Here is a 20223-nt window from a genome sequence, read left to right as displayed (position 1 = left end):
CATGGGTGGATGTTTGAGCTGAATTCCAGCATAGACACACTGATTCACTTACAACAAAGACACCAGCCATTCCCTTTTGGCCTGAAGTATTATTTAAGATCCGAATATGAAGCAGGTTTGAGTCATTCAGAAATTTGGGGCAAGGGGGCACTAGTATGCGGACATCTGAACTGGGAGAGACCAGGCACATTCTAAGCTGTTTCCAGGATGCAGCAGTGGATTGGATAACACCTGAGAACCAGAACGGAATCCTTCTAAAAGAGAGACTTTCTGGATGAGTGGATCCCAGAACTGGGAACTGGAATGTCTGCTGTTTTGGATGGGGTTGTACTCTCTCTGAAACAGCAGGGCTGTAGTTGGCAGTGCTCCTGGATCCCCAAGCACTGGAAGACAAGGTGACCTCAGCTGCCCAAGCATCCATAGTGGGCAAGCATGCCCATTCCTGGATATCCCTACATGCCATTACATGGCATTCCTATCTCTGGGAATGCTGTGCAATGTACTTTGCAGAGAGCTGTGAAAACCTGGGGAAAATGGGGAGTCAGTGTTGGAAGCACTTTATTAATACAGAGGATCTGGGTATCTGTATCTGGGTTCTCCCCAGATGGACGAATCTTGGAAAATAGGAGCATTTGAAGGGAGAGATTTTACAGCATCTTTTTTCTTGCAGGTGACAAGGAACATCAGGCCTTAGGAAGCAGGTGAAGTGACCGGAGACCCTGATGGCTTTGCTCTTTCCAGGGAGAACAATGGAGTGTTCTTCTTGGATCTGGCTGAAAGAGGGAAGAGAATCCCGGAAGTTGGTGCTACTAGTTGTGTTTGTTGCCCTGCTGGTCGACAATATGTTGTTGACAGTTGTGGGTACGTTACGTGTTAACTCTCTCCTCTTTTTCAGCATTGTGTTGAAGGTGATGCATAAGACTTGAGGGGCCCAGCTTTAAGGGGACCTGAAGCTGATGCCCTCCAACTGGCCCCTTCCTGCCCTGCTGAGTTCCTTCCTCAAGCAAGCTTACTTGGTGAACGATGAGGTGAACCCTGCTCCTGTGACTCGGGACGGGTGGCACCACTTAAAGTTCCCACAGTGCCCCCAGCCTAGCAGAAGTGTGGGGCATCCCGGGAAATCACTGTCTGATGATGATGATGGTCGTGGTGATGGTTGGCATAAGCAGTGGGCTCTGTTGGAGCACTTGGTCCTCGTGCGAGGCCCCTCACATTGCTGCTGCTTGACTGCTTGATGGCAGGCCTCGGTGGCGCTGCCTGCCCTTCAGGAAACACGCACTCATCAGCAAACATGGCATCTTTCAAAGGCCTCCTGAAATATACTTGTTCAGCTAGACTTCCCCTGGCTTGTCATCATCATTATTTTTTATATCCCACCTCTTGGAAGGAACCCAAGGTGGCTTATATGCTCCTCCCCCTCCACAACAGTCCTGTGAGGTAGGTCAGGTCAGGAAGAGAGTCAGTGGCTGCTCCTAAGTCATGCAGTGAGCTTGGCTTAGTAGGAACTAGAACCTGGATTTCCCACATCCCAGTCCAACACTCTCACCAGTACACCACATGGATCCATCTTACTGCTCATGATTAATGGAAATATTTTAAAAATTGTTTATTATATGCGATGCTCATATTAATACTGTACATGGAATGTTAATATTTATAAAGAATTATTATAATTATTATATTATCAGTATATAAATACTACAGATCTACGCATTATGCACTAACACTGCCTCCCTAATTTCCCTTCAGTGCCGATTGTTCCTTCTTTCCTCTTTGCCACTTACAAAAACGCCAGCCACTCTGCGCTTCTGAATTCAGTTCCGATTGCTCCTGCATTACCCTCAGCAGCTCCCCGTGCCTCTGTGTTCTCTTTCTACGACAACACAATGGTGACTGTCTTGGAGCACCCCAGTGACAGTGGGGCAGATGTGAATGAGACCCAAGGTGGAAACCTCACGGCCCTTCATCCCCTCGAGACCGCATTGCCACCGAGCAAGACATGCAAGGATGGATCCGATTTCCTGACGAATGAGAATGTTTGGGTCGGACTGCTCTTTGCCTCCAAAGCCTTGATGCAGCTCATAGCAAACCCTTTTGTGGGACCCTTGACCAACAGGTATGCTAGCTGTTCAGCAAGCCAACAGATGCCATCATCCTTCTTTTCAGGTCAATAGGAAAGAAACCTTAGCATGCTCGCTACCTCTAGTCATATTGGAGTGGTACAGAACTTCCATGTAGCCTGAAGTGCATGATCCTGCCTAATCTTGGAAGCTAAGCAGGGTCAGGCCTGGGCAGAAGTGGGATGGGTGACCTGAGTGTATGATTCTATGATTATTGCTGTCAACTGCCTAGAGAGCTTTGGCTATGGGCAGTATAAAAATGTAACAACAACAACAACTTCACAACGACAGCCCACCTGGGTCTACATCTGGCCCTTTGAGCCTCTCCAGTGGCTGTATCCTTTCCTCAACCATGAATTGCTTGGTGGTGGCCCCATTTCTCCCTATTCAAAAAGGTTGAAATGCATCTCCTAAAATTTAACTATTGGTGGTAAGAGTTTTAAGCTAAAAGGTGATGGTATATTGGTGTTTTATCCCAGCCCTTTAATATTGCCCACCAATGATATCCAGCAGCTGAAAGGTGCTCTTCAAGGGAATTGGGCCCTTGGTCAGGAAGAGGTAAAGCACCGCTGTGTATGGGAAAACAGTTCTTGTGGGGAGTGATCTGAGCATGTGCAGGGGAGGCTGGTGACTCCTATGGCAGTGGGACTCCTCAGCTTTATCTTTTCAGCTGTTTAAGTACTTAATAAGAGCTGTCCATGGTGCTGAACCCCATCCCCAGGTAAGTTCATCACCATGGATAGCTCCTAGCAAGCTAAGGGGAGGGGGTCGGCTAATAGGATCTGTCCATGGTGCTGAAAAATATTTTCCTAAAAACTGAAATGGATCAGGAGTCCCATTGACAAAGGCATCACCCACCTCCCCAAGTGCTAGATTTTGCTATATTTGAGAAGCTCTTGGAAAAGGTGTCTTTCTGATATCCTACCAGGTTGGTGGGCATTCGGCCAGGGGCTTTTGTGTGGAATAATGAACCTCTTCTTGCCCAAGGGCTTTACTCAAATTTGGAGAGATTCTATTGGGTGGGGGTGAGGGCCAAAGAAGATGGGCAAAAGAAGCCAGGCCAGAAAATCTCAAATTATTAAATGTCACAGCATCTTTTATTCTTTCACTCATTTTGCCAGTAACTCAGACTTAGAAGAGACATTTCAGAACCGTGCTACAAAAACACTGTTCCACAAACAGTGCAGAAAAGTGCCCCAAAGGAGGGAACTCACCAAGCAATTTCTGCTTGTGGGGAAGGCGATGAGATCTGGAGAAGGAATATTGGGAAACCCCAGAAGGTTAGATTTGCTTGCCAGGTGGGCCAGATTTAGCCCCAGGTCAGTTTTTTGCACCCCTCACTTAAATGGTGGCAGAGGTAGTGGTCGAAACAGCAGGATGATGTGAATGCCACTTTAACCTTCCTGAAACATGCACATTACCTGATATCGTGTCACCCTATGCATTGTGGGGAATTAATAATGGCTGCCCACGTTGTAATTTCCAACAATGCCCCAGAATGCCTGTATGTTGGGCATATGGGATCCTGGCAGGACGTTTACAGTGGTAGCTCATAGCTGCTCAGCGGAGGGGTCCCAGGCAGGTCTTAGCACTGCTAGGCCCAGCCAAGGTGCTCCAGCTCCAGAAGCTGCTCAAGGATGTTATCTGTGGGGGCCAGCTCTTCTCTCCCCCCACTCCCTCTCCCCCTCCCCTCCCCAAAATTAATGCAATGATTTTCATAAGTGTGTGCTTGAGTCTGAATTAAATTCCAGTTCTTTTCCTGTCTCCCTCTAGGATAGGATACCATATTCCCATGTTTGCTGGATTTATCATCATGTTCATTTCTACTATCTGTGAGTACCACGTGCCTCGTGACTAATTTCCAGGTTTCCCGTGCACTAATGCAGTCATGCAGTGCCTGAGGCCCAAGGGCTGTGCCCAGACCTCCTGGGGTCTCAGTCTGGCCCTCAGGGCTTCACCAAATGGCCATGCTCATGCTTGCTTCCTCTGCACTACTGTTTGTCGGTTTTCTGGTCCTTATGCAGTTAATTTTTGTCTCCATCCTGAAGGGCTGAGATGCCTGTCTTAAGGTTTTAGGGACTGGCAGCCAGCAGATCAAGCAAAAATATGCTGGCCTTTTTTTGCCCTGAGGCTTTTGCTTTCAGCGTCCACCCTCACGGGCATGCAACTCCTGAGAGCGTCTTTGTAATGGAATTCTGCTTATGGGATAAAACACTCTTGCACTAACTGATATGAATGGGTGGAGTGGCAGAAATGAGGAAAGGAATTTCCTTCACCTTTCTTGGTCTGTCCCAGGAATCAAAGAGCTATGCTGCATCAGGCCAATGCAGCAGCTTGCTTTCCATGGTGACCAGCCAGATTCCTACGAGGAGCCCCCAAGCAAGCTAGACTTGAACCCAGGTGCACCCGCCTGGCAGCTGCCATTCAGAGGTTCACTAGCCGTCACTACCAGTAGCCACGGACTGATAAGAACTGACAAATGATAATGGAACATTTTGGAAGGCATAGAAAGTTATTTTAAAAATTAGTATTTTAATGGTTTTACAGTTGCATTTGATTTATTTTTATTGGTTATATATTGTTCTATTATATTGTGCTATTGATTGTTTTATTGAATTCTGTTTTTAATTTTGTAAGCCGTCCTGAGATGATATACATAAAGGATGGCATATAAAAGTTTTAAATAAGTAAATAAATATTATGATGACTCTCCCTATCATTACACGTGGGACTTACAACAAAATGTTGCAGCATATCTTTCCTGTTCTGCAACAGAAGTGCTCCACATGGATATTGTCAGGTATGCCCTCTTGCAGCATACTTCATTCCATTCCCACCTTCCTCCAATCTTATTTTTTGCTTTTCCAACAGACATAGTCTTCTATGGCTATTGAACTGGCTCAGTCTGGGCTGTAGGTTTGGGGGGATAATTTTTGTCCCTTTAGTTTTTTGAGGCTATTTTTTTTTGGGGGGGGGGAGGTGTATTTCCACAAACCTCAAGGTTCCTCTGATAACCCAGGATGCTTTTGTTCCCCAGTGGCCCTATTTTGGCTCTAGTCCTGCAGGCATGCAGCATCTGCGTTTGCTATTAAAAGACGTGCTTTAACACTGGTACCCCACTGTAGGTACCTTTTGGACCTTTTGATGTAGGACCACTGCAGGTGTAGGACCTTTTGATCCTAGGACCACGGTAGGATCCGCAGCAGGTTACAAACAAGATATAAAAACAGTCCTTAAATCAACCCTGCTGCACAGTGGTTACAGACATTATGCCACTAATCTCAGTCCGAACATGCCTGTGTGATAATTCTGCACTTTCCTTTCCTTAGTGTTTGCATTCTCCGGGACCTACACCTTGCTGTTCGTTGCTCGAGCCATGCAAGGCATTGGCTCAGCCTGTTCATCGGTTGCAGGTAAACAAGCTGGCAGGCCTTTCTGGCAGACTGTGGGCAAGTTGGAGAGAATTCTGGGGCACTAGCAGGCATTAACCAAACAGCATGGAGTTCCTTTCCCTCTCCTCCAGCCTTGCTGATCGCCCCTTCCTCCTAGTCTCTAGCTGCACTGTTTCTCTCCTCAGCAACTTCTTTCACTCATTTTTGACTAGTGGTGTTAGTGTTAGTAACACCCTTTGCTTTCCTTCGGAAGAGAAAAATATTCCAAGCAGGCAGAGAGTTCTTTTTGAAATGTTATTGCAATAAAGGGAGCCGGAGAATTTCCTTCCCCTTGCCAGCTGGCCGAGCACATGTTCACATCCCATATTTATGCCCTTTCCCCAGCTGCTTCTGCCCTCCTCTTTTTCCCTCACTGGCCAGGGTACTGGGAGGTTACAATCTTTCCGTCCGCCTATTCTGTGCCACTCCAATACCTGTTCTTCCCTCCCACTTGGTCCCCCCAGAAGAATTATAAGGAGCTTATTTCCTATGCAAGGTGTGTTTGTTAATAGCCATGAGGTCATTGAGCAAGAGTCTAGTGACAAATTCCCTCCTGTTATCTGATCCCAGCCCCTACCCCCTATGACTAAGGAATTTTCTTTGTTACATTTTTATTCTTCCTGTTTCCTTGTTCCAACTCATCCTTTCATCCCCATCACCTTGGCAGCCAATATGCAACTAGCCACATTCCCTGTGGGTGACAACTTTGTGGTGGTGCCCACAACATTTTCTCACTTTCTCAAAGGTGACCCCAGCTCCAAAAAGACCCTTCAGGGTTGTGCCAGTTGGGCCAGTGCTCTCAGTATAATAAGGCAAATTCTTATGTCTCCAAATGATGCCCCCAAATTATACTCAGAGCTTGATCCTTCTCTTTGCAGGTCTGGGGATGCTGGCAAGTGTATATACGGATGACCACAAGAGGGGAAATGCGATGGGAATAGCCTTAGGGGGCCTAGCTTTGGGGGTGCTTGGTGAGTAGAGCAACCACCACCTTGTTACGGTTAGACCTTGGGAACTAGGCCCCAAAAGACCCTTCACTGGTAGGGTGGCCACTTGGGCATTGTCAAAATGGAGGAAGCATATTTAGAGGTAAGGACTACCGCTGAAATCGGAACACGGGGCATTTCCCCATAAAAGGGAGACTGGGCCCAGGTGGGCTTGAAAGTTTCTGCTGTTCTGCCTTTAATGGGTCTTTAACATGGTCTTAGAGTTGGCAGCCCCTCATCAGCTGATGACCTCAGAGGGGTGTGGCTTTACCCCAAAAGCCCTGCCCCAACCATATGTTATTATTATTATTATTATTTATTTCCTTCCTCTGTGCAGAGAGAGGCTTGAGGCTCTCTCCACGTCACAAAAGGAACTCATCCAGAGTTGCAAGTGCTTTCAAGTCCCGGATGAGGGCAGTTACAGTCTTATAGGAATAACTGAAACTTGGTGGGATGACTCGCATGACAGGAACTCTACAATTGATGGATTCAACCTGTTTAAGAGAAATAGAGGGCAAAAAAGGAGGTGGAGTTGCACTATACGTAAGAGACACATAGATCTGCACAGAAATACAAGAAGAGGAACCTAGTAGCCCCATTGAAAGCATCTGGCTTAATTTAAAGGGAGCAATAAATAAGAAAAAACATAATTACTGGTGTCTAGTCTAAGAGTCTAAAAAAGCCCAGTAAAAAAGTGGACAAGGTTTTAGCCTTCGAAAAGCCAGTGGAACCAGCTGCCTGGAGAGGTAGTGAGCTCTCCCACACTAGAGATATTCAAGAAGAAACTGGACAGCCCTCTGAGTGGGATGGTGTAACTTGGTGTCCTGCAACAGCAAGGGGCTGGACCCGATGGACTTTATGGCCCCTTCCAACTCTATTATTCTATGATTCTATGAATTTTCATGCCAGCAGCAGTAATAATGATGTGTTTTTTCCTTGCAGTCGGTGCTCCTTTTGGAAGTGTGATGTACGAGTTTGTTGGCAAGTCATCTCCTTTTCTGATCTTGGCATTCTTAGCCCTGTTGGATGGAGGTGAGTGCATTCTGCGATCCGGACACACCTACAGCTCTTGCTTGAAAAGAGGGACCCAGAGCAGTGTCCAGTGTTAGACCTACTTCGAGTCGACATATTGAAATGCATGGACTTAGACTGTCCTTTCAACAGGACAATTCTTAGTGGGACTGCCCTCGGATAGTAGCATTTTGCTGCAGTCCTGCGACGATTCACTTAGTGGCAAGTGGCATGGAACAAAGTGAGGCCTCTGTCTGAGTAAAAATGTCGAGGCTCTAGGGCAGGGGTCGGCAGCCTTTAACACTCAAAGAGCCATTTGGACCCATTTCCCACACAAAAGAAAACACCGGGAGCCGCAAAACCCTTTTGACATCTAAAATGAAGAAAACACTGCATATGTCGTTTTTTACCTTAAAGCTATGTATATCTTCATTATGACTTAGCTGCAGCTCTTGTTCAGTCACTCAGAACTGTTATTTCTAATCTTACATTATAAACTAGTAGGACTCCTTCCATATATTTTGAATAGGAGAACAGCTTCCTGCAGAGTCAAAGTCAGTGCTAAAGGGCTGCATGCATTAAACATAAGTTCGTCAGCAGTGAAAGCAAATGAATCTACCCACGTGCCATTAAACGTTTGGTTTTCTTCAGAAACTTTTCTTTTCTTCGATTTATCCATGGTTGACCTGGGGGGTGGGGGAGCTCATCGGGGCGCAGGTCCGCAGATCGGAGGCTGTGCCGGAGATTGAGGTGTGTTTAGTGACTGATTAGCAGATAAACAGTCAAGTGCTGTGAATTGTGACAGGTCCCAAGCCCAGGCAGCTTTTAACATTCAGATGAAGGAGATTACACTGGGACAAAGAGAATCTTTTCAGCAGCATTTGGTGTAGCATGAGAGCCTGCAGGAAGCTTGTTTAGCAGAGGAATGTAGCGATTTACTTAACTAGCTGATTTACTTAACTAGCTAGCCCTGCTTTCCTGAGTGGAGCTTCCAGCAGATCGGCGGCTGTGCTGGCATGTGTTTTGAGCGATGGAGCCGCAGCAGAGGGTTCAAGAGCCACGTGCGGCTCCGGAGCCGCGGGTTGCCAACCCCTGATCTAGGTGTTAAAGCTTGAAAAGCAAGTGTAAAGCTAAGCAAGATTATATGCATTTCTGGAGGGGGTATGGATATAATTGAAGTATATTATATATTATTAATTGTTATAATATGTGAATTAAGTCGTGGTAGTATTGGTCTCTGGGGTGGTGGGGGCACTTTATGATTGACTTTTTAATTATTGTTTTATGTTATATTATTATTGCTGTGATATGTTGTATTTATGTTTTTTCCTATTTAAAAAAAAATAAAAAAGGGGAGGGGGGAGCTTGAAAAGCAAGTGAGTGAAAGCAGTGAAAGATTAAATCCAAACAGAGGGAGGGTAAAAAGATTATCATTAACAGCAAAATGACATTCTGGGGTGATAGTGGGGAGACAAATCTCAGTCATTATACTTCTATTTTAGCTTTACAGCTCTGCATCTTGCATCCTTCCAAGATTTCACCTGAGGTAGGTGCAACAAAGGTCATTTATTTATTTATTGGTTAATATAGTTATTATTTTCACCCTAACTGTCAGTGCAACACATTTACAAATCTGGTTTTTAGAGAATACAAGTTGAAAAAACTGCATACCAATATAACTCCCCCAATTTGCTCCCCCCCCCCACCAAGAAACTAGAATGAGTAATTTCTCCAAGGTACGGAATCAGAAAAAGATACAAAATCAGAAAAAAAACACAAAAACCCCAGAGGCTCTTTGAAAGAGAAGCTGTATCAAGAAATAAGCAACCCTCTCCAAGTTGACTGCAGGTGGCGCAGTGGTTTAAACTGCTGTGCTGCTGTGCTGGTTGATCGATCGGTTCGAATCTGCACAACGGGGTGAGGTCCCGTTGCTCCGTCCCAGCTCCTGCCAACCTTGCAGTTCGAAAGCATGCAAATGCAAGTAGATGAAAAGGTGCCACTCTGGTGGGCAGGTAACAGTGTTCTGTGCGCTTTGGTGTTTAGTCATGCCGGCCACATGACCACGGAGAATGTCTGGGGACAAACGCTGGCTCCCTCGGCTAGGAAACGGAGATGAGCACCGGCCCCAAGAGTCAGGCATGACTGGACTTTAATGTCATGGGGAAATCTTTACCTTTACCAAGTTGAGAAGTGAGGGAACAGAGCAAACCATTTCTGGGAGGGACCCCATTGCCACAACCCTGGCCCCATTGCTAAGAAGCCCCTGTGCCTGCTCCTGATTCACCACGCTTCAGGCCACAGAGGGGTGTAAACTGGTGCCTGCTGCAGCAGCAGGGGGGTGGACCTGATGGCCTTCAGGACCCTTCCAACTCTACTATTCTATGCTTCTAAGGGATATACTGAGCTGGGCTGAGGAGCATTGGGCTTCTGCACCAGATATGGCCGTCTTTAGTTCTCAGTCCAGCCCTCTGAAGTTTCCCCATGGCTGAACACTCTTTTTGCTGGAAATCGCCCCTTCCCTGCCCTCCAATTTTTGGTGTTTTCCTGGCTTCTGGTTGTTCCCTGCACCCAGCCCTAAAAGGACAAAGTGCTTCTGCCGGCAGTAAGAGCCTTAAGCTAAAGTATGCTATACATTTTTGTGTGTGTTGGTTCTCCCCTTTTGCCTTTGACTCTGCCCCCTTTGGCCCTGTTCGCCACTGGAATGCCACCCCAAGTGCTTTGCCAAAAGGGAATTGGGCTGTAGGGCGATGAAGGCTCCCCAGCCTTGTCCTCCATATGGTTGGTAAGTTTGTTTATAACAGGATGAAGGGGAAAAAGTACAAGCAGCTTAGTTTTCCTTGAAAAGATGGTTCATTTACGAGATGGCAATCGTTCCAGAGCATGATATGGCTTGTAAGGGATTTGGGGAGATAGCTTGTCATGGATGTCTTATCTCTTATGTGAACAGAGATGCCTCTGAACATGCACCAAGTATCTTTCCCTCCCTAACAGACAACTACAGGGAATTCCCATTCCATTCCCATCTGCTGCTGGGCTTCTAGATCTTTAAGCAAGGTGTCCCACCGTCGAATATTGCCTGGCTTGCTCTTCAAGCCAAGGTCTGGATGAAGCTGGCTGGAAGGATAAGTGCATCAAAACAGGTTCCCACCTTGGAGAGCCACCTGGAAGTGCTCTTTGTCAAGGGTGTCTTCTTCCATCAAACATAGACATGGTAGAACCCCAGCTTCCCCATCTAAAAATGATCTGAAGTGGACAGGATAGTGAGGATTTGGGCACAAAAGCCTGGAGAACCAGGCTTCAGTGAGAGTTAACTTGGGCCTTCGGCCACATCTTAACCTTCTCTGTCTGTAGTAGCTCTGCCTCTTCTGTGTGTCTTCCAGAGTACCAAAGGGACCCCACTGCTGACCTTGCTATCAGACCCCTACATTTTGATTGCAGCAGGTAAGCCACTGTGCTTTCCCCCTTTCCCTCTGCTGACTCAATAAATTTAGACTGTTAGCTCATCAGGGCAGAGACCTGTTCTGCTCTGTGAACTATAGCAATGAACACTATGAAGATCCCACTTCTCTCTCCTTTCCCCAGGTTCAATCTGCTTTGCTAACATGGGAGTTGCTATTTTAGAAGCCACGTTGCCCATTTGGATGATGCAAACCATGTGCTCCCCTGAATGGCAACTCGGTAGGTTCCTTTTTTAATACCTTTCCTGAGATGGTTCCGGTTCAGGATTTCCCTGCACTGCTACTCTTGCCACAGCAAGGCAAGGGTCCCTGTGACTTCTTGTGTTCTGGCCCCTGCTTGGCTAGGCCTTGCTCTAGTTTATCCCTGCTGTGTTCGAGTTCCGCTCCAGTTTGTTCCTGCCTTGTTCAAGCCTGTTCCCACCTCGCTCCAGCCAGCGTCCTTCCTGTGGTTCCCATCTTTACTCTGAGTAGACCCTGCCTCGCACCAGCCTGCTACAACCCTTCATCAATGTCTCCCCAATAAACTAACTTGGAACTGTGTTCCGACTCTCTCTCTCTTACTCTGTGTGCCAAAGTCAGATTGCTTTCATCTGTGCCTTTGACCCGGACCTGCTGACTTGCCCCAAACCTCTGGCCCATAGTGAGCTTAGGACTCAGTTCGAGCTCATGCCCTGGACCAGGTGTTCTGCCCCAATCCCCCCGCTGCCGCCCATGGCTCGGCCCTCGCAATAAGTCACAAATAAACATGCGACTACATGGGACAACCGCAGCACAGGCCATCTGCTCTGCTGGCAAAAGCTGCTGTATTCAAGGGCAAAGCCAAAACCAGCCAGCAAACAAAACATCAAAAGCATGGCTTATGGAGAGGCACCTAATGATTAAAAAGAAAATGGCATCTTCAAAAGCACAAGGAGAGTGGCTTAGCACATGGCAATTATGTGCTGCCATGGAAACCGGGTAATGAGATGAAACTGCCAACCTTTCCTGCAAAAAGACACAGAAAATTCAATTTGTGGAGAATGGCCTCTGGGGACACCCTCATCTACACTTACTGTCAAAATTGAATCACTATCTAGGATTGGCAGGGTTACTGTGAGCTACTAATCGAGTTAACAACCAGCTACTTAGGCAGAAGAAGGAACCCTCTTGACAAAATGTGGGTCTGTGAGGATGATCTCTCAGTCAGTCAGGTCATCTCTGGTTTCCTTGTACAGGGCATAAAAGGTGCACACATCGAATCATAGAATAGTAGAGTTGGAAGGGGCCAAGAAGGCCATGGGGTCCAACCCCCTGCTGATGCAGGACACCAAGTCACGCCATCCCACTCAGATGGCTGCCCAGTTCCACCTTGAATGTCTCTAGTGTGGGAGAGCCCACCACCTCTCCAGGCAGCTGGTTCCACTGTCATATCCCACTTATAGAGGGATCTCATGCACCCGCCCCCCCTCAGTCTTCTCTTCTCAAGGTTGAACATGCTCAGTTCCCTCAGTCTCTCCTCACAGGGCAGTGTTTCCAAGCCCTGGATCATTTTTGTTGCCCTTCGCTGGACCCTTTCTAATTTTTCTTAAATCTTGGTGCCCAGACCTGGACACAGCATTCCAGACGAGGTCTGACTAGTGAGGAGTATAGGGGAACTACTACTTCTCATGATTTGGAAGCAATGCTTCTGTTAATGCATCCCAAAATAGCATTTGCCCTTTTGGCGTCTGCATCGCATTGTTGGCTCATGCTTAGCCTATTGTCCACGATAACTCCAAGGTCTTTTTCTTGTTCAGTTCTGTTGAGCCATGAATTTCCCATCTTGTATCAACGCATTTGGTTTCTTTTTCCTAGGATGGAGGACTTGGTACCTGTCCTTATTGAATCTCATTCTGTTGCTTTCAGCCCAGTGCTTGCTATTCCATTCAGTTTGGGATCAACTGGACATTTGATTATCTTTCCTTGCACTTCCTCACCTAAATCATTAGAAAGATGTTGAAGAGCACTGGGCCCAGGACTGAACCCTGCAGCATCCAACTAGTTATGTCCATCCAGTTTGAGAAGGTGCCATTGATGAGCCCTCTTTGTCAAGATCCAGTCTAGTAGATCCAACTATGTCTAGATCCAGTCTAGTAGATAAACACGGTCAGCCAATAAGCACACACTATTAGCAGCTGTAAGCACACGTGACACAATTTTACTCTTTATTCAAAAGCCATTCAATAGGATCCGTGTTAGAATTTGCAATGCAAATGCTTAAATCGTCATGTTCTGCTTTTGTTGCTGTCCGTACAAAAAGATTTGTCTGGGATCTTCAATATGGTATTTATTAAAAGCCACATTTGGAAGGCATGATACGGATAAGGAAGGTGCCTGGTGACTGACACCAGCAGTCGGTGCTTCAATTGTTGCTTCTGTTTGCCCAGAAAAATTGGATGAACAAAGATTATTCCAGAGCACCTGCAAGATAAATAAATGGGACACAAATGGAGGAAATTAAACGCAATTGACTTTCAATAAGCATGCTGTGTTATATTCAGGAAAACACAGTTCCTTGTGATACATCTATAGTTGGTCAGAGAGTAAATGGATAATAAGCATCTGCTGGAAAATACTTAGCCAAATATTTGCCTCTGGTTTAATTATAACTACAGAGGAAATTGCTATTCTGTTGGTTCAGAGTGTGAAATTGAAATGAGGGAGAAAAGGATGGTTTTAATATGGATCAGGTCATGGAAGGCACAGTCCTATGTTGTCTTGCTTCATGCATGTCAGCCTCTGAATATATCAGTGTGCATTTTAAAATTGCACTATTTTCTGTGTCTTTACTCCCTAGCATGTCTATAGTGCAGACATACTGGCTTTACAATATTGATCATCCCTTATCATAGTTAGAGAGTCAGTCTTTTGCCTCTGCTCCATGTATGTGTGTGAAAGAATCAGGAGAGATGAGATTTTTAGCAGAGGCCCAGGGTGGAATTATGTTTCTCTCTAGCACATTCACAGTGCCTTCATTTTTTGGATGCTGCTTCTCTGTTTTGCAGGAGTAGCTTTCTTGCCTGCCAGCATGTCATACCTGATTGGTACCAATCTATTTGGAATGCTAGCGAACAAAATGGGGCGGTAAGTGATCGAACCGAATTATGCTTGAACTGTGCAATTCTGTGAGTCCCTGTGGCAGCTTTGGGGGGCAAGTTCAGACGACAGCCCCTGAGTGTCGTTTTGTTTCATGAGAGGATGGCTCCAGCCCTCTGGTGATTTTGGTTGTGCCTTTCTTTTCTGCACCTTTTTCATTTCTGCAAAATCTTATTTGAAATGCAGTAACTAGAAATGCACACAATATTTCTGTGTGGTTGCACCAGACAGATTTGTATAAAGGTGTTAAGATGCTGACAGCTTTATTTAGCCTGAATTAATTAACCTGAACCTTTACTTAACCCAAACCTTCAGTGAATTAGCTGTGCCATATACCCAGGGAAGCTCTCCTTCCCTTTTTTCTGAACACCTTTTCTTTCTAGGTGGCTCTGTTCACTGATTGGGATGCTGGTTGTGGGAATCAGCCTTCTCTGTGTGAGTATGTTGGTAGAAAGCAGACCTTATACTATGAATAACACCCAACATGGTAAGTTGTGAGTGGTAAAGAGCTCCAGGATAACAACTTGGGCCATTTGTGTTATGAATGGGAGAGGAATCCCAGAAGAGGGTTTGGAGGTGGCATTGTTGACCTGAGCCCAGTACATTCTATGCTTTGGGATCATTAACCGAGAGACAGTTGACCACAAAGCCACAAAGCACTGGCCCAGTTCAGTTCCTGCTCCTCAGTGGGAAACTGTGGTTTAAGCAGCTGCTACCATAATCCTAGCTTGTGGAAACAAACTGGGGAAACCATCCTTCAATAAAGCACTTGCTGAAGCCAGGTCATGGCCTGGAGGAGGGAAGGGGAAGTGCGAGAGTGCAATCTAATCCCCACTGCAACAGCAAAGGATAGGTTGTTGGAGTGGGGACCCAACCCCAGCGTAGACTTCCGGCTTTTATCTGAGAATGTATGGGTTTGCTGTAGGTGAGTTGAAGTTAGATGCTGGATGCATTTGCAGAAATACAGAAGCCTGGGAATCTTTATTAAATTCAGCATGCTAACGGTGAATGCAACTCTCTTGAGTGTGGATCCTTACATAGCCAAAACAACCCCATCCATGTGCAAGAGGTTTGGAGGAGCATCAAATTTGGCAGATATGCAAAAAATAAAAAATGTAGAAATGACCACCTCTAGCTCAGTGTGGAGTTAGGCCTGAAACAAAGGAAACTGATACAAATTCAGACTCTTGGTCCCTCTAGCCCAGTTGTTGACCCTGACTGGCTTCAAACAACATAATAACTTGTATTCAAAGGCTGAATGTAGGTTGAGTGGAGTTGTCATGGAACCATGGGTGATGGATGAAATGTGGTTTATCATGTTGTTTGAATCCAGCTGTACTAACAACCCATGGTTTGTTACCCATGGCTTGTTACCCATGAATAACCCATTAAGAGAACCCATGGTTTGTTGTTGGGTTGTGAATTGTGTGTTGTTGACCATAGTTTGTTATCTTGGCTAAGTTCAGCCAACACAAGGACCCATGGATCAACAACAATCTATACTTAACCCTTGAGTTTAGATTATTGCATTGCCTGAAACTAGTCATTGAGTGGTAGTGGCTCTCCAGGCAGGAATTTTTCCAATTCTTCCTGGAAGAGAACAAGGCTGGCTAGAACCTTGAAGAGGAATATTCCACACTGCAACCTGTTACTGCTGGTCTCACTTGTTACCTAACAGATGTCATACCTGATAACTGAGTGTTCATGTTGGGTTAACCTCCACCTGATACCAAAGTACTGTACCAACTGTACTGGTACTGGTTCTGTCCACTGTGTTAAGTCTGTAGAGCAAATAAAAGATACTGTGGGAATTTTTATTGCCTCCCACGGCCTTTGTCCATCTTCTCTCTTTTGCCCTATAGATCCCCTTGGCTCACAACATCTATGGACTCATTGGACCAAATAGTGGGGTTGGTTTTGCCCTTGGTGAGAGTTTTGAAGAATTCTGGATTCCTTGCAAAGTTATTTTGGATTGTACTCTAGGAGAGAGTGATGCCCTATTTCTCATAGGATCTTTCTTTGTTTCTTTCTGCCTGGGGATAGGCATGGTGGATTCTTCAATGATGCCTATCATGGGATACTTGGTGGATCTTCGTCATACCTCTGTCTATGGCAGTGTCTATGCCATTGCTGACGTGGCCTTTTGTATGGGCTTTGCTATTGGTATGGATGAGTGCTCAGTTACTGTGATATTGCTCTGCTTATTTGCAAGTTGCTAATTCCTTGTTATTAAAGGCTCAATTTAAATGTTAAATTAAAATTAAATACTGTTTAATATGTGCAGTGTAGAGCTGTGAATAATTTAAATTTCCTCTGTATTGTAAGGTTCCACAAAGCCAAACCAAACAAAACCATTAAGTGAAAAAAGAGAAAAATATACATAATTGAATATATCAATTTCACACAAGCAATTAAACATCAGTCATATATCATAGAATAGTAGAGTTGGAAGGAGCCATGAAGGCCATGGGGTCCAACCCCCTGTTATACCATGTTACATAAGGATATCATGTTACACCATCCCACTCAAATGGCTGGCCAGTTTCTTTTCGAATGTCTCCAGTTTGGGAGAGCGATTTTGGATCCATCCAATAGTTCTTCCATCTAGTCCAGTTTTTGCTAATTTGCTTATCAGAATGTCATGTGGCACTATGTCAAAAGCTTTGCTAAAGTCTAGCTAGATTATGTCCACAGTGTTCCTTCTCTCCACTTGAGAAGTTACCCAGTCAAAAAATGAAATTAAATTAGTTTGACAGGATTTATTTTTGATAAATCCATGCTGGCTTCTGTCAATCACTGCATTTTCTTCAAGATGCTTGCAGATGGATTTTTTAATAATTTGGTCCAGAATTTTTTCAGGGTTGAGGTGTGCAAGGGTGGGTAACCAGGAGCCTTCCTGGTGGTTTGAACTACAGTTCCTATCAGACTCAGCTACATGACCAATGGTCAGGAATAATGGGAGGAGGAATCCAAAACATCTCCCTACTTTATTGAATCATTCTTTTAGTTTTCTTGCCTCAGCAGAGGCACTCATAACAGAATGCTTGGATTTTTAAAAAATGAGACAGAAAAGCCAGGAGCCAAACCTGAAAAAGGAACTGCTGCATGTTCAGGATTCCTCCCATCCCATCCCATCCCATCCCTGATTTCCCATTTTTTGCATTCAACAGCCAACCATTTTCATTGAACTGTTTTTGGGGTCCCTCCTTTTTTCATTCTTGTATTTCTGCAAGAGCTGGGCTTCCTCTTCCTTGCCCATGGATTGTGTTGGTCCACCTGCAGCTGCAACATTCACAGATTGAACATCAGAAGTGCAAGGCATGTTGATGTGCCAAAGGAAAAGGTCTTCTCTCCTCTGTAGCCCAATAAAAGCATGAACAAAAGCATGAACCTGTTCCCAGTCTGAACGTTGTCCAGTTTTTCAAGAATGCTAATCACAGAATCAATGTTTCCACAATCTGAGATGTGTTTTCACACCCTTCTTTCTTGTAGGTCCTTCCACAGGGGGTGCCCTTGTACAAGCCATTGGCTTTTCTTGGCTGATGGTTGTAATTGGCGGGATCAACTTGGTATATGCTCCTCTCTGCTGGTTCCTACGGAGCCCGCCAGCCAAAGAAGAAAAGATTGTAAGTTTATTCCTGGAAATGGTGGTGAGGTGGTGACAGTCAAGTAGCTAGAGCCAAGGTGTTCCTACGTGTGTTGAATGTATTTACTAAATTGCCTTGTGTTACCCTGACATTCCATCAAATGTCTAAGGTCACTAACAGCATCTATACATTATAACACAATAAGGGGAAAGAAAGATAAAGATTGTACACTCTGCCATAATCCAGGGGGCCAAGCCGAGTGATGGACAAATTAGTCAATTTCATTCTCACTGAGCATCTTATTTTCCTACTTTCACTACAGATTGCAGGCTTTTGTTATTTATGCACCGAGAATTTGTATTTTGTACATTTTGTTAGTTTCTTAATGAATGTTTATAAAAGGCTTATATCTGCGGATGTCAAGCTTTCACAGGTCATAAATGCATAAAGCTACAAATATTGGCACATAGAATATAACCTACCTACATATCCCTAGTAAGCTAGGTTACCATGCACAGGGAAGGATCTGACTTCAACATATAAAAAAGTGTCATCTCATGCATTTTTCACATGCATTTGTGTATGCATTTTTCCACTGGTTAAAGTGTGTTGGGACACATTCTTCAGTCATCCGCATTTTCCCCAAACAAATGTTTTCAAATGCATTTTTGTGTTTTGTGAAGTGCATTGGAAACTCTGATATGCATGGATTTCCTACCTCAGATTGCCTTTGGATTGCATAATCTCATGTGAATGTGCCAACCCGGTGAATTTCACATGCATTATTACCAAGGACTACTGAGAAGCTGTTTCCCAGAAAAATCGTAATGGCACAGGAGAAAAGAGGCTAGCCAGAGAAAGAGCAGCTGCAGGGAAGTTGCTTCTCTTCTAGAAAGAGCGTCCCACCCCAAGTGCGTCTTACCTTGGGGCTGCAGAACCTAAAGGAGACAGGCTCTGCCACCTTCCATTCATCAGAGGAGGGTGGGCTGCTGGGTTGTGTGTATGTTTGCAGAGGGGGGCATTGTCCTACCATCTTTTGTAAACTGCCTTGAGAATCAAAAAAGCTAGTCAAGGTACCCCCAATTCGCATGGAACACCACCTTCCATTAGCTTCGTTGCAGGGTTTGTAGTCATACATCGGGAGGCCATGGGTGCTCTCCCAGACTAGGGCCAGAGGTACATGACATGGCAGCCTTGCTGAAGTTAAGCAAGTCTGGATTTGATTAAGGTTTAGATGATAGACCACTTAAGATCTCGGGCAAACTCTCAATTTCCAAGGAAGAAAGGCAGGATCTAAACAGCTAGAAACCCTTTCCACTCTCTCTAGGAGGCACGTGGACTCAGATTTTGGTGATCCTCCAAGGAGAAGGGAACTTTCAGGTTGAGGGCAGCCAGCTGGAACTCTGATTGGCCTTCTGTTCCCTTCAAATGGAATATGCTCTCTTGGTCTAGTAATGACAAGCAGGCATGGGCCATTCAGGCATGAATTGTGGGTTGTTATTGCTGCTCTGCGTGCCCTTTATCTGGTTTGTATGTAATGGTAGAAAATCAAGGGTGAATTAATTGTTTTTTGCTAGGATTGTGTGCACTGTACAAGCCATTTCAGGTGTGAAAATTAACTACAAATGCCCCATGAGTTGGGTGATATGCAAACGGAGACGCTCCGGGTTGTTACGAGTTCAGAGATGCAGTAGGTGCTGGGTTGTTGAGCCATATACAAAGTGAAGTGTCAGTGATCACACGCCATGCAACAAGTTGTGAGCAGGGCATTCAGAGGCTGTTTATGCAAAGCAGAAGCAGTTCCGGCAAACAGTGGGCTCATTAATCACACCCTGTACCACTGTCACCCACAATTTGCCACTGCGATGTGTGAGCCAGTTGAACTAGAGCTTTGTAATAGTCTACAATGGGCCTCTGTAGCTTTTTGTGTCACCTTCTCTCTCCTTCATCCCATTTCCCCAGGCAATTTTGACCCAGGAGTGCCCCATGCAGACCAAAAGCTACACCACCCAGAAGGGTCTCCAGGAGTTTCCGCTCACAGAGAGCAGCGATGAAGATGCTGAGACTGAGGAGTAGAAGGAACTGCAAGCGATAAATGGGAGACTCCATCAGAGGCTGCTGCTTTGGAAGTCTGCACAGCCTCCCCCTCGTGGAATATTTCTCGGGGGCTTCTCTTGGGATGTAATAAAACAAATAAAGGGTGGCCATTAGCATGCACTGGCTCAGGGGAGCATCCCTGAGTGCTGTAAGCAGACTGTCACCCTTGCTTCAAGGCTTTCCAATAGTCATTCAGAAATGAGTCGGTGCTTCCTTGAAATTGTTTGGAAGGAGCCATCTGATACATTCCAGTGGTGATTCTCTCATTTATTTAAGGAGGTCTCTTTTACCCTTATGGAAAATGAAAGGCTCTATAGCAAAGACACTGCTAGGGTTGACTCATGGGGTTCAAACTCCAGATCCACTCCGGAAAGCCCTGAGTGTCCATTGGTAGTGGTGGATTTTTTTCTCCTAACTTA

At 45.4% G+C, this 20223-nt stretch overlaps 1 protein-coding gene across 1 annotated transcript; it reads left to right on the top strand.

Annotated features, from left to right (window-relative positions):
• Positions 1-749: 749 nt before the first annotated feature.
• SLC18A1 (solute carrier family 18 member A1) lies at positions 750-19783 on the top strand. The gene is made up of 15 exons (XM_044443033.1): positions 750-861; positions 1750-2116; positions 3894-3952; positions 5450-5533; positions 6430-6522; positions 7480-7569; positions 9051-9094; positions 10929-10989; positions 11131-11226; positions 14030-14108; positions 14504-14555; positions 15983-16046; positions 16164-16283; positions 17613-17746; positions 19670-19783. Exons 1-15 carry the CDS (start codon positions 750-752, stop codon positions 19781-19783), a joined length of 1569 nt encoding a protein of 522 aa, XP_044298968.1.
• The last annotated feature ends 440 nt before the right edge of the window (positions 19784-20223 follow it).

This window comes from Varanus komodoensis, unplaced genomic scaffold (genome assembly GCF_004798865.1).
Source record: "Varanus komodoensis strain SLA01 unplaced genomic scaffold, ASM479886v1 scaffold403, whole genome shotgun sequence".
Lineage (NCBI taxonomy): Eukaryota > Metazoa > Chordata > Lepidosauria > Squamata > Varanidae > Varanus > Varanus komodoensis.
Note: the sequence above shows the minus strand (reverse complement) of the source record. Positions and strands in the feature narration are given on the sequence as shown.